At 39.6% G+C, this 26,160-nt stretch overlaps 2 protein-coding genes across 2 annotated transcripts in view; one reads left to right on the top strand and one right to left on the bottom strand.

Annotated features, from left to right (window-relative positions):
• The window catches only part of Nhlrc2 (NHL repeat containing 2), a 52,379-nt gene extending 48,649 nt beyond the window's left edge, over positions 1-3,730 (bottom strand). Inside the window, exon 1 of the mRNA XM_008830216.3 lies at positions 3,531-3,730. Coding sequence (XP_008828438.1) covers positions 3,531-3,708 — 178 coding nt within the window. The 5' untranslated portion in view covers positions 3,709-3,730. The remainder of the gene's footprint in view (positions 1-3,530) is intronic.
• Positions 3,731-4,039: 309 nt separating this feature from the next.
• Positions 4,040-24,964, top strand: Dclre1a (DNA cross-link repair 1A). The gene is made up of 10 exons (XM_008830215.3): positions 4,040-4,172; positions 4,641-5,734; positions 6,942-8,636; positions 10,144-10,277; positions 11,274-11,392; positions 13,682-13,822; positions 15,231-15,376; positions 16,162-16,316; positions 23,060-23,201; positions 24,414-24,964. Exons 2-10 carry the CDS (start codon positions 5,275-5,277, stop codon positions 24,572-24,574), a joined length of 3,153 nt encoding a protein of 1,050 aa, XP_008828437.1. The 5' UTR covers positions 4,040-4,172; positions 4,641-5,274; the 3' UTR covers positions 24,575-24,964.
• Positions 24,965-26,160: the final 1,196 nt, after the last annotated feature.

The following is a 26,160-nucleotide window of genomic DNA, read 5'->3' as shown; positions in this document are numbered from 1 at the left end:
TTATTTTGATATATCACAGTGAAAGATTTATCGTCCTCTTTTTTTTTTTTTTTTAAAAAAAAAAAAAAAAAAAAAAAAAAAAAAAAAAAAAAAAAAAAACAAGAGGAAAAGAGAATTGTCAACTAATAAGAGACTCAAACTGCATACATAATTAGGCATAAATGGGATACTAAAAATGAAGGTCAAAAGTAAAAACAGTAAGACATCAAAAATGAGCAACAGCTTTAAAAAAAAAAATCAAGACTGATGAAGATCATGTTCCCTTCCCTTCAAAGAAAAATAGGAACTTACTAATTTGCGCTTCTTAAAATCAGAATTTATAATTGTCTATAATTCAAATTTTTAACTCTATACTATGAAGAGCTTGTTAAATTAAAATGTACAGTATCAGTATCCCTATTTAACTATTTACGAAAACATGTTTATTGCTTATAAGTAAATAAAAACAGCTATTAATGCCGTATTAATTATACCTGGAAGCAGGCAGAAATCTTTTATAGCAACTAAAAGCCAAAGTTGGATAGAAAAAGTAGACTCAGCAGTCCCCACTTCTCCACAATAGGCAGAGCCGGATGATATCCCCTCAGTAATGCCTGAACCTTGGCATTAAAGCCTTTTCCACCTTAACTAGGCACTTATCTGTCACAAGCAACTTTCACCGTTTGAGTTATAGAAGTGAAATTACAATCTCATTTTCCTTCTTCACAATCTGAAGGCTGAAAGGTTCATTCTTACCAGAGATCTCAGAACCACAGCATGTGATTTTTTTTCTTTATGAACTCAAGAACTTTTCTCGTTTCATTTAAAAGAAGCACTTTATGGATTCTCTCTGGCATATCCAACAGACAACATCATTACTTGTGTGCTTTGGAGCCACTGTTCAATGAAATAAGGGTAATCTGAGCACAAGCATTGTGGTTCTGCCACATTCGATCTCAAAATCAAGACAAGCCCTAAATGACTAAGTGGGTGGACACATGCAATGGTGATATGTGGACGGGATGATTGGCATCCTGGACAGGGCACAGCAGGGAGGCACATAATCTTGTCATGCTACTCAGAACAGTGCACAATTTAAAACTTATGAATTGTGTATCTCTAGAATGCTGGAATATTCTATGTAATATTTTGAGATGGTGGTTGACTATAGGTACCTGAAACCATACACAAGGGAAAACAAATGTAGGAATGGCTACAAATAACAGTAACTGTGGTTATTTAATGATAACAAAATTCTAGAAAAGAAAATCTCAAATCAAACTAGTATTTCTACCAAATAGTCTAAAGTAGTGAAGTTTTGGGGTTCAGGGATTATTTACTCATTTTGATAAAAGCGGCGGCTATACACCAGATCATTGATGATACAGAACCATTAACTATGGTGCTGGAGAGATGGTTCAGTGCTTAAGTGCACTGGCTGCTCTTTCAGAGAACTGGGGTTTGATTCCCAGCACTATCCATGACTCCAGTTCCAGGGGATTCTGACACCCTCTTTTGACTTCCATGGGCATTGCATCACACAGGTGCACTTACATACATGCAGGCAATATACTCATACACATAAAATAAAAATAAATGAAAAAGAACTAGTAAGTATATCTACCAACTAAGGTATATTTCACACCCTACTTACAAGACATTTGAATCTGTCTTCTATGGCTTTTCTATAAATTGTTACAAATGACTTAAGTTGAGGGAGTAGGGAAAGAATTATACTTTAGTTATTGTGCTAGGGTTTACTAGGTTTAATGATAATAATGTATTTTATATAGCAACAATTACAATGAACACAATAAACTGCTAATGTCTAGTAAGCCTTCTTGTTTAGTAAGAATTTACCTAAATTACTTCCACATAGTAACACTGAAAAGTAAATACTAGCTCTATTTACAAGTGAAAAAATTAAGACCTAGAGAAATCAAGTAACTTGCTCAAAATCACAAAGCTAACAAAGGGAGTAACAAGGACTTAATCCCAGGTCTGCCTGAATCCTTTATACTGCAAATGGAAGCTTCCTAAGAATGAATATTTTCTTGGTTTATCAGTAAACTTCAATTGGGAAGTCTAAACATAACTTTAATCTCAGAAACGCTTTGTTCATTCTTAGCATTCTGTCCTCAGTAACCGGGTCCAGCAGAATACCAGACTGCATCAAAAGCAAAGCCTATTTTCTTATGCATAAGACTTGAGTCACAGAGGTCAAACGTCACAGCAATAAAGTAATAAAGTAAACTAGAAACTGAAACATTGTCCTCAAAGTCTAGCTAGTGGCCTCCTGGATTACAGCAGAATACTTATATTAAGTGCCTTTTTCTTACAAAGTTTTCACAAGATATTATATACACGTTTATAGATATGTGACATGTTAAAAGTTTCTCAGCCGGGTGTGGTGGCGCAAGCCTTTAATCCCAGCACTTGTGAGGCAGAGGCCAGCCTGGTCTCCATAGTGAGTTCCAGGACAGTTGGGGCTACAGGGAGACCCTCTCTCAAAAGGACCAAAAAAAAAAGTTTCTCAGATGGGCTAAGCTTCCATGTACCCAACTGCTTTGCAATTCCACAGCATTTCAAAACCAGTATAAGAACCACAAGGGGGGGGGGGGACAAGCCCCCCTCAAGGCAAGTGCAAAAAGGTAAAAAAAGACACCCAAGACTGTTGTTTGAAGAGGTACTGATATATTTCCCAGGAGACAACCGAACTCTGCCACAAGCAGCCAATTAACAATGCATGTGGTTTCAGTGACAGGCCAGGGCACGTGCCAACACTAGCAGGCGTTTCCCAACCAAAGAAGGTAAAGTAGACTTTCATTTCAAACTGCACTGCTGGGAGTATCTATTCCCTCATGTTCCAACTGTTCACATAGCCAGGATTCAAACCCTGGTAATAAGCTAAAATAGATTCAGAGTTTTCAAACTTCAGTTTCACTGCTTTGAATGTAGACTCGCAAGGCTAGAAAAGCAACAAATCTGAGCTGCGTAGACTACAGTTCAACTCTAGCAGTTATTAACTGGGCAACTTCCCTCATCTCCCTGTGCCTGTTTCCTTAACTGTCAAACAAGACTTTAAAAAAAAAAAAAAAAAAGAGTGCCTCAGCGGGTGGTAGGGAGGATAGACTATCCCCAGAAGTGCTCAGAACCGCATAGGGCATGTAGAAAGTGTTCAATAAACGTCACTTATGATGATCAAAGGTGATGAGGACAGGCTGGGGGTGGGGGGCAGACAGCAAGGACAAGGTGGTCTTGACATTCCCGTCACTGGCAACCCTGGCCACTCAACGTTCATGGAGTGTGCAGGTCACTGACAACAGGCTTGGTCGGGGCGCAAGACAGATATCCGTGACGTCCATCAGGCTGGGCTCAAGACAGACTTGCAGGGGCAGATCCCGCCCTCCAGAAGCCCCGGGTACCGCCACCCTGGGCCATCCCGGGGTCACCGTCGGGCAGCGGCAAAGAATGCTGGCGGGAGGGCGCCGGTCCTGAGGAAGGGGAGGACCCGGGCCGCCCCACCACCACCCCCGACGCCAGCCCCTCACCTTCCGGAAACTCGGGCACCGCCAGGTCCTGCTCCCAGCTGTCCACTTTCTGCAGATACTGGTAGACCAGCTCGTCCTTCTCCTGCTGGGTGACGGCGTCCAGCAGCGCGTACTCCAGCGAGGTCTGCGCGTGAAGTAGGCCCGACAGGCTACCACCGCGCGCTCCGGGGGCCGCCATGTTGCCCGGGCCGCGGAGGGCCACGGGCTGGAGAGCGCGGGACCAGAGCGCAGTCCTTCCGCCTCCGCGCCACCCTCGCGCGGGGCCACAAGCACGTCCGCCCTAGCCGACGTCCAGATGCCCAAGTCCAAAGCGCAGCGCTGCTTCAGCTCGTTATTGAACTCTGGGGCGGCCCTCCCCGCCCCTTGCAGATTCCGGACCTCTGCGAAGTCTGGACGTCCACTGCTCCAGATTCGACACGGGAAAGGCCACTGGGGTCGCTCTCCGGAGGGGCTGAGGGACCCATTGCCATGCCACCCCCCGCCCCCGTTTTAGAGTTTCGAGCACAAATAAAAGAAATAGTCTGCACAACTTAAAAAGAGCCGACTTTAAAAAAAAAAAATCTTATTCCATTCTTCGACTGGGATCAGCCGATTCGGCACTCTCAGGGGCAGCGGGAGACGGTTCCCGCCAAGACTCGAAAGGTAAAGGGATAGAAGACTCCTCAAAGGCGTAGGTTTTTAAAATAGGGAGTGCCCGGCCAGTGGCTTTGTCTTGAGTGTAAACGTATCGTGTGGCCCTGGGAGTGCTGAAAGTGCGTGTGCGAATGGAGAGTCAGGCGAGCTGCAGGGGGCCGGGAGCCGAGCGGACGCAGCTGCAGCTTTCCAGGGGCTGCTGGGCCAGGTGCGCCCACGAGGGGCTTCCAGGCCCGGCCTCTGAGCCAGCAGAAGGAGACGGTCCTTCGGGAGCTGGCTGTGCTTAACCTCAGAAAGGTTTAGGCCCCCTGGCTTTCCCCCACCCTAAATCCAGAGGGAAAGAGGGTGTGGGAATTTGCTGGCACATGACCCCTCCATGGAGGCCTGTAGAGAGCCCCCCTCCTCCTTCGGGACCGACAGCCCCTGTAGTGTGGCCTCAACACGACCTCACCTGTTTGAACTTTGTTCCCTGTGCAGGGTTTGAGCCTATCATGAAGGAAGAGATTGGAGTGGCCTAGGAAACTGAATCCTGGCCCTGAGTCATGGATAAGGATATTTGCTGTTCTGCGACTCACCTCTGATGATGGTGTGACTACTTTCAATAGCAAACTGAAGTAACCAATAGAATTTGGAACACTTAACTGAGCCATTTGGGTGGGAACTGTGACTGGACTTGTAAAGGGACATTTACCCACTTTGAAGAGAACTAGGGTAGTTTCATAGAAATTGCACGAAGTGTTTTGAGATAAAGTTGTTGAACCTATGCTTCCCCGTTAGTGCTGCATTTTCGGGGCATTATTGATTCTTATTTTTATGAATCAACTCTCGGAAAAGGCAAAAAAATGAAATAATAGAGCAATGTAAAGCAAAATTTACAGATGCTACCCCTGTGATAGGTTATCTTAATTTTATTGTGGTATAAGTGGTACAGCAGATTTTACCAGATACTTGGCATTCTCTGTGCCAATATAATCATTACCAAAGCGCTTAGATTCCTACCAAGTTAGTAGGGTTTTGGTCACTTTTTTTCCTATTTAAAAAATTTGTAAGAAGAAATGGACTCTCAGTTTACTAAAGGCTAATGCTTTACTGGTAAAAAAAACATTTTGCCATGTTAGAAGACGCATTTTGGGAGGAAGACATCTGGGAATACAAATCTAAAAGAAAACCAAAACCAGAACATTTAAATGATTGCTCTGAAAATATTCCAGAATCTGTTGGAATAGCAACAGATGGAAAATCCCAGTCAAAACGAAAAGGACACAAAAAACGAACCACCAAAGATAACGGGAAGAACCGTGAAAAGTGCCTTGGAGAAACAGATTGTCAGATCTCCATAGGTTCTAGTCAGAATTCAAGTTGTAGAGATGGTATTCAGCAGTCTCAAAGCAAAGAGACTACTCCGAGAAAGCACTGTAAACCTCACAAAAGCAAGCAAGCGTCCCCCAAAATACGCCCAGTGTATGATGGATACTGTCCAAGCTGCCAGATGCCATTCTCCTCATTGCTGGGTCAGACACCCCGATGGCATGTTTTCGAATGTTTGGATTCTCCACCGGTCTCTGACACAGGTAAGTAAAGATAACTATATCAGTCCAAACGCCCTGTATGAGGTCAGCCATGTTAGCTCCATGAAACCGGCAGGGCAAGCCAAAAGAGAAACAAAAGAAAGCTTAGACACTGTGCCAGTCAATGGTATGATTCTAAAGAAAGTTGCAAACCCAAAAACATTTACATGCATTTTGACTTCTCATAAAAATCCCTAAATATCTCTTTAGTGTGTGTGTGTGTAGTGGCTATGTATGTGTCTGTACACCTGCATGTGGAGGCCAACATGCATGTGAGGCCAACATGCATGTGGAAGCCAGAGGTTGATGTTGGTGTGTTTCTCTATTGCGCTCCACTATATTTTTTGAGCTAGGGTCTCACTGAACCTGAATCTCACTGATTGGCTAAACTAGCCAACCAGAAAGCCCCAGGGATCCTCCTGTCTTTACCTCCCCACTTCTGGGATTACAAGCACGTGCAACTATGCCCCACTTTTTTATGTGTGTGCTAGAAATCTGAACTCAGAACCTCATGTGCACAATAGGTACTTTACTGAGTGAGCCATCTCCACACCCCCTTGATTATTTTCTATAAATGTTCATTGAACGTCACCGGAGCTAAGGACTTTCAGGATGCTTTTAGTTGATTCTCATGAGGACCATGTAAGGTAGGTGGTATTGACAGTTTATAGATTAGGATTCCTACATGTTGAATAATTCAGCCGATTAGTTACCTTATTTTGGAATTATATATAAAACTATAAGTACACTTTGGTTTATGAGTGTGGTTATGTTGTACTGATTATGCTTGCATACAGGATGGGGAACTAGGAGATAGTTGTAGATGACTAAGATGCTCCTAAAAGTTATACCCTCTTTTTATTATCTTTCAAAATATATGTCACTTTTAACATGAAGAAAATTCTCCTTGGACTATGTGGAGAATGAGTTCGGGTGACTTTTTTTTTTTAATGTTATCTCTTTTTTTTTGAGAAAAGACTATTTGAAAAGCAATTTGGTTTTAAAATAATAATTAGTACCTTGTAAAATTGCGTTGGATTAATTGGTATTTTAATGTTGATTTTAGCCCTTTCTTCTGTAGTTTAGAGTAGCTGTTGTCATGGTTCTCAGGGGGAAACTCATGCTTTTCTGCTTACAGGTTATTTTATAGTGCTTATGCTGTGCCCAATTTCATCCTAGGATGCATTTTCTTTCCTTTTACTATTTTCAGAGTGTCCTGATGGTCTTCTGTGTACCTCCACAATGCCTTCTCATTATAAGAAGTACATGCACCTTCTGCTAGCTCAAAGTAGGGCTAGCAATGAGCCTTTTAGCAGCCCACCCTGTGTGTCAGGCGGGGGTTTTACCCCAAGCAAGCCAGACCCTTCTCATAACCTTGAAGAAAGATGGTGTGTGCATCCGAAACAAATTGAGAACTTAAAAAATGTTTCAGCTGATTCTATGTTGATGACACAGTGTCTAAAAACAGCTCAGCCTCCAACTGAAACCAACAAAAAGATTCCCACTTCTCTGAGTAGTCAAACGTCACAACAAGCTCCACAGTTTACTAAATTTGTTAACAAAGAAAAAGTGGTAGGAGTTGGTTTGCCTCTTGATGAGGAAGAATCAAACAGCCAAAGCAAGTCTCAGAGTATGAATTTGCCATTGCCAAGAAATGACTCCGGCAGCTGTGAGATCTCCTATTCTCCGCTGCAGAGTGATGAAGAGACTTATGATATAGACGAAGAGCTGGATGATTCACAACAGGAACTATTTTTTACCCAAAGTTCTAAAGACAGCAGCCTAGAAGATGACGACAGCTCCACCATGTTTGAAAAACTTCATGATCCCTATCTGAAGGACGCAGAGAGAATCTGCCCCACAGTGAATAGCTTCATAACTCAGGATAACTACAGCAGATTGTGTGATGACAGAATTCTAAGTGATTCATTTCAGCTTATCTCACAAGCTACGAGTAGTGTTTCCCATGGCTATCCCACATATTCTGATGATAATTTGCTGTTGTTTTCACCTGCTAAAGCAGAGTTGCTCACTGCTTCTAATACCACTAACACCAAACCTGGTGAGCCAAAAGGATTTCACTCATCTCCATCAACAAATCTGAAACGTGGACTGCAAGAATCAGCTGTTTACAATCAAATTTGTCTGCCATTACTTAGGCCTGACACATCTAAACCATTTGAATGGGAGGGAGGAGAGTACTCACCTCTCCATCCACCCCAAAATCAAACTAGAGAACTGCCAAGTAAGAAGGTATGTGCTAAGAAGAGTGCTAACTCAGCATGTATTTGCAGAAAGGCATCAGATAACATGGTAGATGGCAGAGTTACAGCTTTAAATGTAGAAAAATGTTCTAATATACCTCTTGCTAAGACTCCTTTGAAAACATCATTTTCTGGTCCTAAGTGCAGTGCAAGCCAACCTTCTGCGAAGGTAATGAAGCAAATGGACATAGGTGTGTATTTTGGATTACCCCCCAAAAGACCAGAAGAGAAAACTCTGGAGGAAAGTGTGTTAGAAGGGCTGAATGTTACTCCAGTTGTAAGTCCTAATGAAAAGAGGTCCCGATCGCGCAAAAGGAAAGCAGAAAATTCATTAAGTGACTTAGAATTTGATGCAAAGAATTTAAATGAGAGTCAGCACTCTGTGGAACTATGTGGCAAGAGGTCATGGCATCGAAGAAAGAGACATAAAAATTCAAATTCACCACAGAAAGGAGCATGTCAGAAGAGGTCAGATCACCTTATTGACAGTCCAGAATTGGGAGCAGTCAATTTAAGTAAAAGCAAAGTCTTTGTAAAATCAACTCATGGCAGGCTGCAAAGAGGGAACATGAAAATTTCAGAGTCATCTAGTGCCAAGGAGTTCAGAAAAAGGACATGTCCATTCTATAAGAAAATCCCTGGTAAGTTGAAATGCCAAGTTCAGTTATCAACAAGAGAGCATTGTTTAACTTCATGTTTCTTGTCCTTGGCCGTATGTATTTGGAATAATATCTTCTGCAATATATGTGTTCTTTGTTCTCTATGACACTTCCTGAATCTCTAACAACATTTGGGGGTTTTATTTATTTGTTTTTAGTTTTTGTTGTTTGCTTTTTTCCTCCATTCTCAGAATTTTTTATTAACTGTTTTGTATGTGCTATTACACTAGTTAGGTAGATATTACAGATTATAAAAAGACTAGTAAGTGAATAATAGAGATTCAGCTTGCTCTGAAAGACATCAGCAGAAGGAAGTGAATAGAAGGCAGGGTCCACGCACTTCTGAGAAATGTAAAGAGCTAAAGAGTTTCAAAGAAGGGCAGTGTGACTGACTGTGCCTGTCATAATTGCCAAACAATTTTTTTGTTTTGTTTTGAGGCAGTGTCTCTCTGTAGCCCCAGCTGACCTAGAACTCACAGAGATCCACCTCCTGCTGCTTCCCGCATTCTGGGATCAAAAGCATGTGCCACCACACCTGGCACCAAACGTTTTAAAACAGTATTAAAACTCAGTTTCTCTACTCCTGTGGCCCGTGCCTTCACAGATGAGTTCATAGAAAACTGTGCACTGAAATGGATTGTATTATTAAAGAAACCAATAATACAGAATTTACAATAAAACAGTCAAAATATACTTAAGTTCAAAATATTTTTGTTAAAGTGCTTTATAGATGCTTCAAGTCTGTAATTTATTCAAAGTATTTGTGTCAAGAGGTAGTGCCAGTTTTGTTTTTAATTATCGTGATAAGTTTTCTGCACTTTTAAGCGTGCCATGTGTTGATGACCTCCATAGGCCCGAGAAGGTGTGTTTATTTACTTGCATGGCATCTGTCAGCACTCTTGGCTGTTTCTTCATAAGCACATTTCAAAGCAGTAGTTCTCAACTTCTTTTTTTTTTAATTGCTCCTCCAGGGAGACTTTTTAGCCTATTCCTTCTAATTCTCTACCCTCTTCCCTTAACCTGCAATAAAATTCAAGGATTATGGATATACTGTTTATCTTTTATTTTACTTTGACCCTTTGGAGGACTGCAAACTTTTCTAAGTTATTTGACCCCCAGCCATTTGTTACCCTGAGAAGTGAATTAGTATTACACCCTCCCATCATGCTTTTGATGTGTTAAATTCTCCTTTGATGTTTCATAGAAAGTGAAAGATTTCAGGTGCCCTGTGAATATCAGAAAAGTATTAATTAAAACAAGTAATTGGCTTGTAACTATATTTTAACTTTTTTTTGGTACAGTTATTCACAAAGCCTGTATACTGGGATATTTAGTAGATGCAAGGTTTCTTACCTTTTGTGCTTTTATATAATTAAAATTGAATATAGAGGGGAACAAGTGGTAGAGAAGAGAGAGGGCCCAGTATTTACCATGAGGCCAGGTGCCTCTCTTGGCTCTTGCTTATCCTTCCATCTGGCATCTCTCGTAGGAACCGGCTTTACTGTGGATGCCTTTCAGTACGGAGAGATTGAAGGCTGCACAGCCTATTTCCTCACACATTTCCATTCTGATCATTATGCAGGATTGTCTAAGAACTTCACACTGCCAGTTTATTGTAGTGAGGTAAGTTTTCTAAATCGACTTTGTAAAATGCTGTGACTCTCAGCATCTTCATTAAAAGAATGTTGAAAACTAAATGAACCATGATTCTACTAGAAAAGATAGGAGAAAACAGATTCCACCGTAGAGTTCTAAAATCAAATGACTTACTATCAACAGTTACAGTCCATTTTCACAGACATGTATTTTATTTCATGAGAACAACAAACTATTTCATATAACTGAGTGCCTAAATGGATATAAAAGAAAAATACTTAACTTTATGGAGCTTACAGCTTCCAAGGGGAAACATTCACAAATAAAGTTAATTGGGATTAGTATTAAAACAGAGAGCCTTGGATAAGGAGAAGGGAATACTCTGTTCTGTTACCAGCTGAGCTTAGAGAAAGTTTCATGGTGAAACAAATACCTTGAACTGATTATTAGATGGTGAACATTTTAATCCCCATTACTGAGGACTTTAGCTAGAATTTGATTTAATCCTCAGAGCATTCATGAAGTGTCTTCTTTTTCTTGGTGAAGCTTTGAGGTTTGGAGGAATTGAGTGACAGGCCCCAGGTCACAGAGCCAGTAATGGCAAAGCAAAATTTGAATGTGGGTCTGATTCCATAGCCACATAGAGGAAAAAGAGAATGGTCTCAGTGGAGGAGACTTTATGGACAGGTACAAATACCTCGGAAATATATGTATTCCAGGCTTTTGGAAAATTCAGAATAGCTAGAACACCATGAGAAATATAGGAGACAGCAGGGGCCAGGCGACAGAGTTGTGTGTATCCTGCTGGGAATGGTGTACTTTTCCCAGGAAAGGAGAGCCAGTGACAGTGTTCAAGCAGAAGAGTAACACAGCTGTCTTACGGAGTCCTTTCTGGTATTGAAGGTTTACACGTGTAAAGGTGGGAAAACAGGGAGTTATTATGCTACTGTGGTTCCAAATTAGATGTGAAACAAAATATTTAGTGTTTTACTACACCAGCAATCAGTACACTCTGTCTCGCAGATAACTGGCAGTTTGTTGAAGAACAAGCTTCGTGTCCAGGAACAGTATATCCACCAGCTGCCGATGGACACTGAATGTGTAGTGGATGGTGTCAAAGTTGTTTTGCTAGATGCCAATCAGTAAGTACTGAAGCCATCTTAGTTGCTCTCTGGGTGCAGCAGCCAATGTAGCAATCTTATAAAGTCACCTTAATAGTTGTCTATTTTTAAAAATATTCCAAAGGATCCATAGTGGTATGGTTAAGAATTCTGTTAGAGCTGATGTGCTTGATATTTCATAAACTTGAATAAACCATGTTTCGACTTGTTTTGCTCCGTTCTGTTCTGTTCTGTTTTGTTTCGAAGATAGGGACTCCCAGTAGCTCCAGCTGACCTGGAACTCACTATGTAGACTAGGCTGGCCTGGATCTCACAGAGATCTGCCTGCCTCTGCTTCCTGAGTGTTGGGATTAAAGGTGTGTGTTACAATGCCCACTGTTTCTACTTTTGAAAAAAAAAATACTAGAGAGATTAAATGTAGAGAGACTCTCTGTGGTTTGATTCATAATGTAGTTGACCTATGATACCTCATATTTTTTTATATTTCATTTATTTTATGTGTATGATTGTATTGCCTACGTGCATATAAGTAGAGCCATGTCATGTAATACCTGCAGAGGTCAGAAGAGGGTGTCAGATCCTCTGGAACTAGAGGCTCTTAGTCACCATATGGGTGCTGGGAATAGAACTCAGGTCCTCTGCAAGAGCAGCCAGTGCTCGTAACTGCTAAGTCATCTCTCCAGCCCAATACTTCATATTTAAATAGGTTGTTACTAATATTGTTCTTATTCTTCAAAAATGTTTTTGGCATTTTCTTTAATATAATTTATATAAAGTAGCAGTTTATTCTACTTAGATACTAGATGTTTGGTCCTCTGTTCTTTACCCCTGCCTGGAAACCAAAAATGCTTCAGGCTGTAGATACTAAAAATTTGGAAGATTTTTCTTTTTAATTGTATGCCATCCCTTTATTTATTTACTCAGTTAATTTTGAGAGAGTTTCTTTATGTGATCTAGGCTGGTCTTGAATTCAAGATCCTTTCTCAGCTCCTGAGGGTGGAAATTACAGGTGTGTGCCACTACATCTGGGTACTTTCTTTTATTTCATTTTTTTTTTTAATCTTAACTAGTTTATTGGGCTTGCTAACAGAGCATAGCATGGGGGTTTATTTACGGGAGAGTGCCCCCACCCCCTCATTTACAGCTGTGCTGGCAAGTCCACACTCAAATATAGATCTGTGACTTCCCGACAGCCCCACAAAATAGCCAGAGAGGTGCCTCATAGTGTTCTTGGCTTACATATCCTTAGCCCCTCCCCACACATGCAGCTAAGGTTGACTGATTGGGTGGGAGGCCAGCTGCCTACCCCCCTGACTCCTTGATGAGCGTGGGAAGGAGGTGGGACTATAGCTGGCAGAGTGGTCGGAGGACACTCAAGATTTTAAAGATTTTTCAATGGAAACAAATGGTTGGCGCTCTCTCTCTCTCTCTCTCTCTCTCTCTCTCTCTCTCTCTCTCTCTCTCTCCTCTCTCTCTTCTCTCCCTCTCTCTCTCCCTCCTCTCTCTCTCTCTCTCTCTCTCTCTCTCTCTCTCTCTCTCCTTCCTCTCCTTTCTCCCTCTTTCTCCCTCTCCTTTCTCCCTCTTTCTCCCTCTCCCTCCTCCCTTCCTCTCCCTCTCTCCAACCCTCCTCCTCCCCTTCCATCTTCATCTCCCTTTCCACCTCTGGCTTCATTTCTACCATCCCTCCTGCTGTAAAGGGCTATCAGGATTCAATTGTCAAGAACACAATTATCAGCTATGCTTCTCACTGTTTTTCCTGGGATGTTTTCTCCTAGCCTCTGTCCCATGGAGATCATGGGCTTTTGGAGGAAGAAGTAGGCTAAATCTAGGTTTGCTAAAATCCAGACCAGTATTATCACTTCAGATTGCTTTTCTAAAAATTTGTCTGCTAACTTTACTGCTCTTTCTTTTTAAAATTGCCTATTTGAGTTTTAGTTCGTTTGAGTCAACTTTATTAAGGTATTCAGACCACATAGTTCACATAAACTCTCTGATCAAGGTAGTGTCTCAACTGTACAAAACACTTTCAGACAAAATATTCCAGGGGCTTAGAGCTCATGTTCTAAGTGGACTTGCCTGTCTTGAAAACAGGACTTTCGGGGAATGTACACAGTATAAGTTGGAGCACACTTCTGGCATACCAGTTCATTTGTGACAGAAATTTCCGCTAATCACAGAGCTGTATTTCCTTTGAGCTTGACTCTGTCACTGTGGTCAGCTTATAAAGTATGTTCACTTGTTGATACTGAAACACATCCTTGCCTTAGGTGCTCTGTCTGTTGTAAATATCCCTCTAAACTGCTTGTTCAGCTGTCCAGGTGCCGCCATGATCCTTTTCCACCTTCCTAACGGTGCTGTTGTGTTACACACTGGAGACTTCCGGGCAGATCCCAGCATGGAACGGTCACTTCTCGCAGGCCGGAAAATCCACACTCTGTACTTAGACACCACGTGAGAGAGGTTTTCTCTTTTCCCACTGGTAGCTTTTGCTCTATAGTTTATGGATAATTTAAGTATTTGCTTAGGTAATAAAAATGATGGCTTATCGCCAGTTATTTTAAGACTGAAGGGATGCTGCTAGGGCAGATATACCTGCTAAAGGGAAAATTTAGGATTTTATGTCATAACTTTTTGTTATTTTTTAATGTTTATAGAAAACATGCTTTATAGTAACCTTCTAGAGTGTCTGTATAGTTATTGTATATAATTGTAAGGAGGAAACAGAGACCAAATGCAATTTTGTTTCTGAATATTGAAATTGCTTTTGTTCTTTCCTCCAAAAGGTAATTTATAAGTGATAGCTTGAGTTCCTCAGTGATATATCATAATGACGTTAGCTATTATGTTTAAATAATATATATATTAGCTTTATTAAGGTATACTTGACAGGAAAAATTGTCTATATTTGTTGTACACAATGTAATATCATATGAAAATACCTCATTGATTCATTAGGAATTAATTGTATTAAATATTTCAGGGACTTTTTGAATGTGATATTTTAATAAAGAAATCTTTCAAAAAAAAGGATACTATCCTGTTTTCTTATGATGGCAGATTTTCCATTTTTTTTATATATGTACTTTAGGTAATAGATAAATTAAGGAAGTAAGTTTTTAGAAACTTATGTAGTTTTGGCAACATAAAATTCTGAATTTCTTTGTGGGTTTTTATAGGAGAAAAGATTGAGAATCTTCCCCTTTTTTGGTGGTTGGCTAACAAAAGCAATTTTGAAACTTGAGGGAAATAGTGTTTGGTGTCTGTAGTGTGTTACATTTTGGTGAGATGATACTTTTCATCTCAAAATATGTACAGATAATAGCTTAGTATTAACTTTCACCATTTTGTATTTGGCCTAGCTAGATCTGTTGTATTCATGTAATACATATACTTCTGTGAGAAGGGAACAACCATGTGGATATTAACTTCAATTTGAAACACCACGTTAAATTCATGCTTAGTCTCATTATTATTAAATCAGAATTTTTTCATGCAAATATAATCCATTTCAAGGGTATTTTCTTTGATAGTGACTTGGGTTAAAAAGATACTGGGTTTTATACTCTATAACTAATGCAGTTAACTGTTAGAAATATCCTTATAGAGAAGTCTTCAAAAAGGCAATTTCTTTGAGAATGATATAAAATACAATTTTAAAAAGACCTTAAAAACTGTAATTCTACCATAAATTAGCAGTAACTAGAAACAAGTATTTTAACTCTAGACAGTGTGATGCCTATGTAGTTTTAACACATTACACTACTGTATGTAGCTTGCTGGATTGTTTTCTAAAGTAGCTTCCACGTAGAATCCATAGCTTTCCTATTCTCTCAGTAAGAACTGCATTTCCTTGTTACAGATATTGCAGCCCAGAATATTCCTTCCCATCTCAGCAGGAGGTTATCCAGTTTGCCATCAACACTGCCTTTGAGACTGTAACCCTAAACCCACGGGCTCTTGTTGTCTGTGGCACTTACTGTATTGGAAAAGAGAAAGTCTTTCTAGGTGGGTGGTAACTGTATCTAATTTACATTAATATCTTATAAAGATCACATTCTTTCTGCATAAAGCCCTTTCAGTCTCTACTCTTACATTTGATATTTCCTGAAATGATCAGTGTTACCTTTGAAGTTGAAAGAAAATTTGATAGCATTTGATACATTTAAACTTTGAAAGGCTAAGCTTTATGGACACTTTTGATAAGTACATTTGATAAGTACATTTATCTTGGCATTTATATCTATGAAGTGTTTATAGACAAAGTTTATGTTATATTGTTACTTTAATTAGCTTTGAAAGATGAGTGGCACATAGTTGTATTGCACCATTCCTTCCGATAACCATCAGGAGTTGTTGGAGAACAGTTTTAGGTTTGCGCCTCGGTGCTTTCTGTTTCCCTGTAGTTTGTCAAGGTGGCGTATGGTTTTGTTTTGGTTTCCCGCTTCCTCCTGAGTACGATCCCATTTTGTCAACCTTTAAAAGATGAAGTGATATGATAGTCAGGCCTCTAACATCTCCAAATTTAGTTCCTTTTCTTCTGTCCCTTTTTATTCATCTTTTGTAGTTTTAAAATAATAATAATAAGCAATGGGATTTCCTTACCCTTTCTACATAATTAATGAACAGAGTCATTCAACTCTTTGTGGATATTATGGTTAAAGTGTGAATATTTGTTTTGTGAATTTGTTTTTTATTTGGTAAATTCTTACTGTAACATTTGAATGGGTTGTAAATTTGTTTTTTCCAGGAGCCCTAATTTTACTGTTTTGAATCTTTTGCTTTGTCTACAGCCATTGCTGATGTTTTAGGTTCAAAGGTCGGCATGTCCCAAGAAAAATATAAGACATTACAGTGCCTCAATATACCAGAAATTAATTCCCTCATAACCACAGACATGAGCAGTTCCATGGTTCACCTTCTCCCAATGATGCAAATTAATTTTAAGGTAAGCATTCAAAACAAGGATGAACTGGGAAAAATAATCTTATGGTTGTTAACTGGAGTCCATTTTATCTGTATTGACTTTAAGGAATTCCAGTATAGTAGAATTTTTTTTCAAAAGGGACATTAAATGTTTTTAGCTTGTCTGTGTATCTCTATGGTGTAATGAACATACCCTCCAGGACTTTAGAAACTAGTGAACTAGCACACAGGAGGGAACACAAATAGATAAGTATGCAGCCATCTGGCCACTCAGACCTTCCATTTCAAACATCATTTTTCCAGTCCTTTCTGGGTGAGTGGGGAAATGAGGAGAGTTCTAGGTTCTTTTCTTCAAGTCGGTTCTATTCTAATACTAAGTCCCGTAACTCTGGCTTATGTTTAAAACTTAACTTCCTTTGAGAATTAAATGAATTAGTCAAAGTGTATCCTGAAAGGAAGTTCTAGCATTAGTTCCCAGGTGTAAACTAAAACACATGATGTGAAGTATGGTATGATACATCATGTGATTTGAGGACTTAACTCTGTTAGAGTTACTTAAGCTGTTCCATATACTAACCCTTTAACACCTGGCAATGGAATTTACTAACACTGCTTATTAAATATGATTCAGAATTTAATTCACAAAGAAACATGTTTTAACTATTGCTAGCATATTCATGAAGTAACTTCTGAAGCTTTTAAGCATCGGATGCTGATTACTTTCTGTGCCATACAAATAGCATACTATATAAAGAAAATTAGTATCTGTTCCTCCAGTAAGGAAACTCTCTGTACTCCTCTGAGTGTGAGATTAAAGTAAAAATTTTAGGACCTATTTCATGGGTTTGTAATCCACACAAATTTCCAATATAACCAAGCCAGAGTTTTGTCCATTGGTGTTTATGTCAGACTTGCAAGCATTTGAAGTTTGGGGAATATCCAATCAGTGAAGAGCCAGACGAAGTGCTGTCCAGTCAGAAGAGTGCACATTCCCATCCTGAGGAAGATATAACATTATTTTATTTTACAGTTTTATTCCCTATTATATTTGTTTCATTTGAAAAGTCATTATGGTAAGAAGGAGTCAAGTGTGTGGAAATTAAAGGATTGGAACTTTTCAATAAAGAGACTTCAGAAATACAGTATGCTGCCAAAAATATCAAATAAGAGGAGAAAGGCAATTTGACAGAACATCTTTGGTGACCTGGACAGGAACTGTTTCAGTGAAGTGATGTTGGGAGGGGCTAGGTAACAGAGAGCTAAGGGGTGAATGAAAAGACCATTCTCCAGTGAAGGTGCATAGATGGCCAATAAGCATACTATTGGCCAAAAAAGGCTCAGCCTTGTTAGCTACTAGGAAACTGTAGGTCCAAACCACAGTAAGATAGATACCTCTTGACACCACTTGGATAGCTACAGTGAAAAAGAAAGACAGTAACTACCATTGAGGGTATGGAAAAAATTTGAACCCTTGTTCTTTGTTAGTGGGATTGTGAAATGGTAGTAACATTCAGTTTGTAATTCCTTAAAAAGCTAAGTGTGGGGTGATCATATGACCCAGTCTGATGCATATTCCAATCCTACTGAAGTAAATTAAAAGCTTTGCTCTGAACAAAACTTCTGTGGAAATGTTCATAGTAGCATTCTTTTTTTTTTAAAATCTGTTTTAATTTTTATTTTATGTGTATGCGTGTATTGTCTGCATGTAGGTAAGTGCCCCTGTGTTGTGCAGTGTCTGTGGAGGTCAGAAGAGGCTGTCAGATCCCCTGGGACTGGAGTTACAGACAGTTGTTAGTTGCCACGTAGGTGCTGGGATTTGAACCCGGGTCTTCTGCAAGAACAACCAGTGTTCTTAACCGCTGAGCCATCTCTCCAGCCCCCATAGCAGCATTCTTCATGATAGTCGGAAGGTTAAGCAGCCCGAATACCCATCAAATAATGAATGATTAAATAAAATGTAATATGTCTACAAAACAGGACATTGTTCAGCTATAAAAAGGAATAGGATACTAATACATGCTATAGTATCACTAAACTATGAGGAAAATATGCAAGGTAAAAGAAGCCAGATACAAAATACTATGTATTATATGATTCTGTTCATATGAAATAACCAGAATATGTAATTCTACAGGCATAGAAAGTTAGTTGGGGGCTTCAGGGTTTGAGATAGGCAATGGGGTGTAATTGACAGTGGTACAGGGTTTGTCTAGAGGAATATGTAAATATTCTCGAATTTGATTGTAGTGATGTTGCACAACTGTGACTTTGTAAATATTCTAAAAACTGCTGAACTGAGCACTTAAAAGGCAGTTGTCTGCCTAGAAGGCCAGGAAAAAAAAAGATAAACAAGTAGAAGATGGAGAGCAAAAGCCGAGCACAGGCTGTTAGAGGAAAGACGCAGTGCTGGCTGGTTCCGGGGCGAGGGACAACGGCTTTGGCTTGTCATGAGAATGTGTATGTTATAGGTGGGTACTAAGGAGAAACTGGTAGTACATGAAGAAAGGCAGTATTGATCAAGTAAGGTTTCTGAACCAGTATTTGGCAGCCTTGCCCAGGAAGAAGGCAGCCTTTTGTTCTCTAATTGTTCCCTTGCAACCTACAGCTTTATAGACTGTCTCTGATACACACAGCCTTCTTTTAGAGGCTTTATTTTTATCAATTCAAACTTAAACAGAAATAAATCTTCAGACAACTGCAAACTCAAGCACAAATTTTTACACAAGAACTCAAATTGGCTTTAAGAATTTAGAAATGTTCATTCTGAGTTTTTTTTTTTTTGTTTTGTTTTTTTTAGGCTAGTGACTTTGAAAAGGGAGTGACCTGGTTGGTGCCAATGTCTAGAATTTTTTTTTTTAGTCTTTTTGAGACAGGGTTTCCCTGTAGCCCCAGCTGGCCTGGTACTCACTATGTAGACCAGGCTGGCCTTGAACTCACAGAGATCTGCCTGCCTCTGCCTCCCGAGTGCTGGGATTAAAGGCGTGCGCCATACTCGCTAATTCTATATTTTTCCATTTCTAGGAGTTTGTACTAAAAATTAGTCCTTTATGAAAAGGCTAATCTTTATGGCTCCTCATGAATGTTAAAGAAAGCTAAAAAAAAAGGCAGGTGGAGTCTTTCAAAACAGATTCAAAAGGTGGGGCTTGCGGCTGTTTGCCAGTGGGCTGTAAAGTTCCAGAGAGTGAGGGCTGCATCTTCCTTTACCCTGACATGTTGCTGTAGAACTGGAACAGATTTGTTTATTGGTATGGCCATCAGCAGTCTTTCCTTCCTCCCCTAAAGTGACCGGGTATTGATATCATTTTGGGATCATTATCTTTAAAACATAGAGGAATAGAAACTGATGATTTTCATAATGCTGTACCTTAGTAATTATAGCCAAATTGTAACAACAAAAAATAGTGTTATGGCATCAGAGATAATGACTTTTTGTGAAAAAATAAACCTAATACCTTTCAGGGTGTCCAAGGCATCTTTAAAAGCCTTTGAAATGTAGGGCCAATAAAGTGCTTGCCTTGAAAGAATGAAGACTTGTGTTTGATCCCCAGAACCTATGTAAAAACAATCCAAGCATTGGTGGTGTGTAATAATCCCAGCACCAGGGAAGCAGAAACTGGAAAGTGCCTAGGGCTCACTGGCCAGCTAGCTTAGCCTACTTGGCCAGCTCCAGGTGGACAGAGACCCTGTCGTAAAATTAAAAGGGGGGTGGGCTGGAGAGAGGGCTCAGTGGTTAAGAGCACTGGTTGTTCTTGCAGAAGACCCAGGTTCAAATCCCAGCACCCACATGGCAGCTAACAACTGTCTGTAACTCCAGTCCCAGGGGATCTGACAGCCTCTTCTGACCTTTGTGGGCATTGCACGACACGGGTGCACTTACCTACATGCAGGCAATACACGCATACACATAAAATTAAAAAAATAAAAATAATTTAAAAAAATTAAAAAGGTAGATAGATCCTAATGAACAATACCCAAGGTTGTCTGGCCTCCACACACATATGCATACATGTACTTGAACATACTACATGCATGTGCACACCCAAGCACACACACTGACTCTGAAACACTAAGTAATACCTAATTCATGCTCTGTGGCTCATCCCAAGATCTTATAGGTGATAAGTGGTTGACTGCCACCTATGACTTAACCCTGACTGGCTAAATGTGATAAAACATGGCAATGATGCTGTGGGTGATTATTTGCATTCTGAAAAAAAATTCAGGTTACATTGTCAAGGCATTTTGCTCATAGACTGGTTACTAATAAACAGAGATGGTCATAGATCAGGGATGTTGTGTTGACTGAATTGTTTATAATAAATTTCCTTATGAGAATCATTCTGAAATTGTAGTTAATGTGCAACTAGTGATTGCTGGCAGCCTTTTCTGTAGGATTGGCTTATGTAACATCATGTTTTTGTTTGTGGCACTAATTTTTGCCACATGATGTTTTAATAATAACTGTAATTTGTCTCATAAAAATCAAAACTTTGTTCTCATTTAATTCTTCTAGGTAGTTTTAAAAGATAAACAAAAGTGGATGGGTTGGTAATGCATGTTGAAAGCTAGACTTTAAGTTTATGGGACTACATGTATGACTACATGTGTTATTGCCCTCAGCCTCTATGTACTGTTATTACTTACTGTTATTTCTTTTTTAAAAAATATTTTTTTATTTTATGTATATGCATGTATTGCCTGCATGTAGGTAAGTGCACCCATGTTGTGCAATGCCTGGGGAGGACAGAAGAGACTGTCAGATCCCCTGGAACTGGAATTACAGACAGTTGTTAGCTGCCATGTGGGTGTTGGGATTCAAACCGAGGTCTTCTGCAAGAACAGTCAGTGTTCTTAACCGCTGAGCCATCTCTCCAGCCCCATACTTACTGTTATTTCTTATTGAGGGCAAAGTGAGTAAAAATCATTAAGAAAATAACCAAAACAAAAACTTGAAAAATTTACAGTGTCAGGGATGTCGTATGCATACCTTTACCTTTTAATATAAGGCATAGTGTTTGGTTAGAAATATGGCTTTTTCATGATATTTTTGAAAATTAATGAAAGAGTTTTTGGTTGATGCATTAAAGATGTCAAGGGGCCTAGGAAGATGGCTCAGCTGGTAAGAGCATTTGCTGAGGAAATTCCCAGAACTCATGCAAAAAGCCAGGTGTCGTTGCACGTGCTATAACCCCCAGTGCCTTGTGGGACATAGCCGGAAGACTCACTGGGGCTTGCTGGCCACCTGCCTAGCTCCAGGTTCAGTGATAGACCCTGTCTGAAGGGAGTAAGGCAGAGAGAGGTAAAGCAGAACATCCAGTGTCCACTCTGGCCTCCATGCACATATATGGGTGTGCATTTGCCCTTGCACATACACCAGACACACACACACTTTAAAAAAGAGGTTGTGCTGGATAGCTTTAGTGTCAACTTGACACACCTGGGTTGAGGGAGCCTCAATCGGGGAATTTCCTCTATTGGACTGGCCTGTGGCCATGTCTGAAGGGCATCTTCTTGATGAGTGATGTGGGAGGACCCAGCCCACTGTGGGTGGTGCCACCCCTGGGCAGGCGGGCCTGTGTTGCATAAGAAAGCAGGCTGAGCAGGGGCCAGGAGAGCAAGCCAGTAAGCAGCATTCCTCCATGGCCTGTGCTCCAGCTCCTGCTTCCCGGTTCCTGCCCTGAGTTCCTACCTTGGGCTCCCTGATGAACTGTGACCTGGGAGTTGTAAGCTGAATAAATCCTTTCCTCCCCAAGTTGGTATTGGTCAGAATGTTTTGTCACAGCAATGAAGAACAAACTAGGACAGAGGTCAAGGGATTATTGCATCAATGAATTGTATTTATTCATTCTAAGCCTTTGAAATTCTAGGTTTTAACCCTAAAACCAAAGTATTGAATTAAAAAAAAAATTTCTTACGCCACTATCATCTTTAACTGAATTTCTCCCATCTCTCAGTGAGTAAGCTTTGGAAATTTTATTCTACTCAAGAATTATGAGAAGAGAGTATTGCTTCCAATTATAGCAACATGAACACTTTGAAAATGAGTCTGGATCATGTTTAAATAAAAATGAGTAAACACCTGAGAAGAATGCTAAATGCATCTTTAAAATGTGCATCTGTCATCAAAGGAGGTCGTATGTGGTGCATACCTTTAATCCCAGCACTCAGGAGGCAGAGGCAGATGGATCTCTGTGAATTTGAGACCAGCCTGGTCTACATAGTGAGTTCTAGGCCAGCCAGGGCTACATAGTAAGACCCTGCCTTAAAAAAAAAAAAATGTAAAAACTGAAATTCTCAAACCAATAAAAATATTTTAAAAATAAAATATACATCTATGTTGTATACAGTGCCATTCTTATAAGATTATTTGTCTTTCATCAGTCCTCTGTCAATTTATATGCATGGATTTATCTTTGCATTAATGTTTATCATATTAATGTCTCTCCCTATATATAAAGTTTGGAGAGAGGTGGGTTTTTTTGTAACTGAGTTATAATTTGTTTACACTTGGTTACTTATGTTTTAAATTGCCTCATCCTACTTTTTTCCAGGCACTAGCTTAGCTTGTTTAGGTAAGTAAAGGAGAAAAGCTTTTATATATTTTCCAATGGTTTCCTTTCTTTGGTACTAGGTTGTTGCAAGCTAATTTTAACAAGTGGAAACTCTCTGTGACTGTGACTGTGTGTCATCTCTAATCATTCCATTTAATTCCACATAATCCATCTCCATTGACCATTAAATCAATATGCTATTTTTATTTGACAGGGCTTACAAAGCCATTTGAAGAAGTGTGATGGGAAATATGATCAGATTTTGGCTTTTCGGCCTACAGGGTGGACACACTCTAACAACATAACTAGCATAGCAGAAGTTACTCCCCAGACCAAAGGAAAGATTTCAATATATGGTAAAATTATTAAAATTTGTCATTTTTCAGTAGTTTTAAAATTACATTTATTTACTCTTTGATTGTGTGTGTGTGTGTGTGAGAGAGAGAGAGAGAGGGTGGGGGAGACAGGTGCACACATGCTATGGTGTGGATGTGGAGGTCAGAGAACAACTTGCAGGAGTCTTTGCTTCCCTTCTACTGTGGTGTGGGTTATGGGGATCAAACTCAGGTCTTCAAGTTTGGTGGCAAGCACCTTAACCCATTGAACCTTCTTGCCAGCCCAAAATTTCTCATTTTCAATGTTTGTTGTTACTTTATGCTACTATAAAATCAAGAACAAAGTAAAACAGGTGTCAAAGAATTTAACAACTCATGTGTCTCAAATCTCTCCACAACTAAACTGTCTAGTCCGATGTGAACTAAAGGAACTTGACAATATCCAGATACTGCCTGACACAGATCTCTGCATTTTTGTGTTCACTGATGCTTAGAGGAAATGGTAGTTTTGCTTGAAAGGATGAATGCTGTGGTTTTTATGCAAGATGTCTAGCAACCAGAAGTCTAGATGATGTGAACCTGAGGTTTCCGGCAGGAAGAGGCAGGTTAGATGTGGTGACTGCAGGGTGCCGGCATGTCTTGGCATCTTCATCCCTTGGGGGAGGCTTATCCTTGCCCTCACAGCTGGCTTGAACCCTCCATGGCTGACTGACTTCTGAAGATTTTTTGCTCAGAATAGCTTCCTTCCAGCCCTCCTCTGTGGTACTTGAACTGTGATTTAAAAAAAGATAGAAGGATTTTTAGAATTTCTGGCTTTTCTCATTCTTTTCGTGCTTGGCCTTGGAGCTGCATCATTTGCGCTAGAATCCAAGAGTGCCCTGCCTGTTACGGTTTTTCTCATATTTCTTCCAGATTTTCCTGAAACCCATAGCTGAGTAATGTGGTTATCAGAAAGACATGTAAAAAGAAGAAAATCCAACCAAATAGGACTGTCCAGAAATCATATTATTAAGTATATGCATAGAAAAGTAATAGTTTTTCAAGTGCATGAGTTTTATGTCATGTTAATGTTTTAAGCCTTATTACCCATAAAACATACCAAATGTTATAACCAGAGCTAAGGTACTGAAGACTTTTTGACAGGAATACTCTGGATTGCTTTTCTATTTTATACTTGAATTATTTCAATTAACTTGATTTTTAGAAGATAATGTCTTTGCTTTGATTTTGTAGGAATTCCTTACAGTGAGCACAGCAGCTACCTAGAGATGAAACGTTTTGTCCAGTGGCTAAAGCCCCAGAAGATCATACCTACAGTGAATGTTGGCACCTATAAATCTCGGAGTACAATGGAGAAATACTTTAAAGAGTGGAAATTGGAAGCCGGATATTGATTCTGGCACAAAAGTTCAACAGTAAACAAGTGTTAACAATTAAATCTGTACTGATATGGAATACATTTTATGAGAACAGTCTGAGGAAGACTCAGTTTCTTTTTTATCTTTGAATGATGCATTCACGGTCCTGGATGCCTCTCAGCATCGTCAGTGACATCTGAGAATGGATCTTCCTAATATCCTTAATTCTTAACTCTTTCCTGCAAGGAGGCAGTAGTATTCTACATCCAGCCTGAGAGGAGGGAACAGATGGACTGAAAGGATTTATGGAAATGGAGAGACTACACATGGAGCATTATATTTGTAAGTAACTGTGGATCTTTAAAATTGTGGAATAGAACTTTTATACAATATGTATTCATAAATAAAAATTATTATAGAACTTGCTATAGTGCCTATAGTGGATTTTGTTGTTTTCTTTTTAAGAGATTTTATTTTTTAGAACAGTTTTATATTCCTTGGAAAACAGAGTAGAAAATTCAGAGTTCCTATAAGCTCAAGCCTCCACACCTGCTTACAATGTCTCCCACTGTCAGCATCCCTACCAGAATGCTGCATGTGTCATCATTAATGAACACATGTTGACATATCATAACCACCTGTAGTCTGCAGTTCCCAGTAGGGTTCACTGTTGATGGACATTTTATCGACTTTGACAAATACATGGCACTCATCAACCATTGAGGTGTCATACAAAAGCTTCACTGCCCTAAAAATCATCTATGTGCCATGTATTCACCTTTTCTCCCCTGTGACCTCTGCTAATCACTGATCTTTTTATTGTCACCATAATTAAACTTTTTCCAAATCATCACAGTTGGAGTCATGCAGAAGGCAAGTAGGCAGCATTTTCACCTTAACTTCTTTCATGTAGCCATATGCACTTAGGGTTACTCTGTGCCCTTTCCTGGCTTGGTAGCTCATTTCTTAAAATGCTGAATTCTACTCATAGTCTGCATGTAGCACAATTTGTTTCTTTGCTCTCCTGCTGAAGGACATCTTGATTGCATCCAAGTTCTCATAATTAAGAATAAAGCAGTATAAACATCCATTTGTAGGCTTTTGTGTGGAAATATGTTTTAGTATCAAGGATTGAAATTGCTGAGTCGTATGGCAAGAATCTATTTAATTTTATAAGAAACTGTCAAACTCTTTAAAAATTGCTAAATGAAACCTAATTCTTTGTATGCTAATTAAATATTTAAAAAGAACTTCGAAACTGTCTTCCACTATGATTATACCACACATCCACACCAGTTTCTGTCATTCCACATTCTGACCTGCACCGGGTAGCGTCCGTGTTCTAGATCTCGGTCCTTGTAATAGGGATGCAGAGATATCTCGGTGTTTAAACTTCCTTAAGGATATATAGTGTTCGTATTTTTTTTTTTGTTATCTGTTCAAGTCTTTTGCTTGTTTTTTAAAATGTTTTGTTTCTTAGTGCTTCATTTTGTTATTTGTGTATTTTGGAAAGTGATCCCTTTTCATATACGTTATTTGTGTCTGACAAGTTTTAAATTTCAGTGGAAGTCTAGTTTGTCATTTATTTCTTTCATCATCATACCCAAGGTCATTCAGGCCTT

This window comes from Nannospalax galili, unplaced genomic scaffold (assembly GCF_000622305.1).
Source record: "Nannospalax galili isolate Female #2095 unplaced genomic scaffold, S.galili_v1.0 scaffold974, whole genome shotgun sequence".
Taxonomy (NCBI): domain Eukaryota; kingdom Metazoa; phylum Chordata; class Mammalia; order Rodentia; family Spalacidae; genus Nannospalax; species Nannospalax galili.
The sequence above is the reverse complement of the archived record's forward strand: the minus strand, read 5'-3'. Positions and strand labels throughout refer to the sequence as shown.

Bases quoted from the DNA above. Each gene is read 5' to 3' on its own strand.
- Dclre1a (XM_008830215.3), top strand. From the start codon at position 5,275: ATGTTAGAAGACGCATTTTGGGAGGAAGACATCTGGGAATACAAATCT. The intron at 11,393-13,681 runs GTAAGTACTGAA...CTGCTTGTTCAG, and splicing joins GTTTTGCTAGATGCCAATCA to CTGTCCAGGTGCCGCCATGA. The intron at 23,202-24,413 runs GTAAAATTATTA...TTGATTTTGTAG, and splicing joins AGGAAAGATTTCAATATATG to GAATTCCTTACAGTGAGCAC.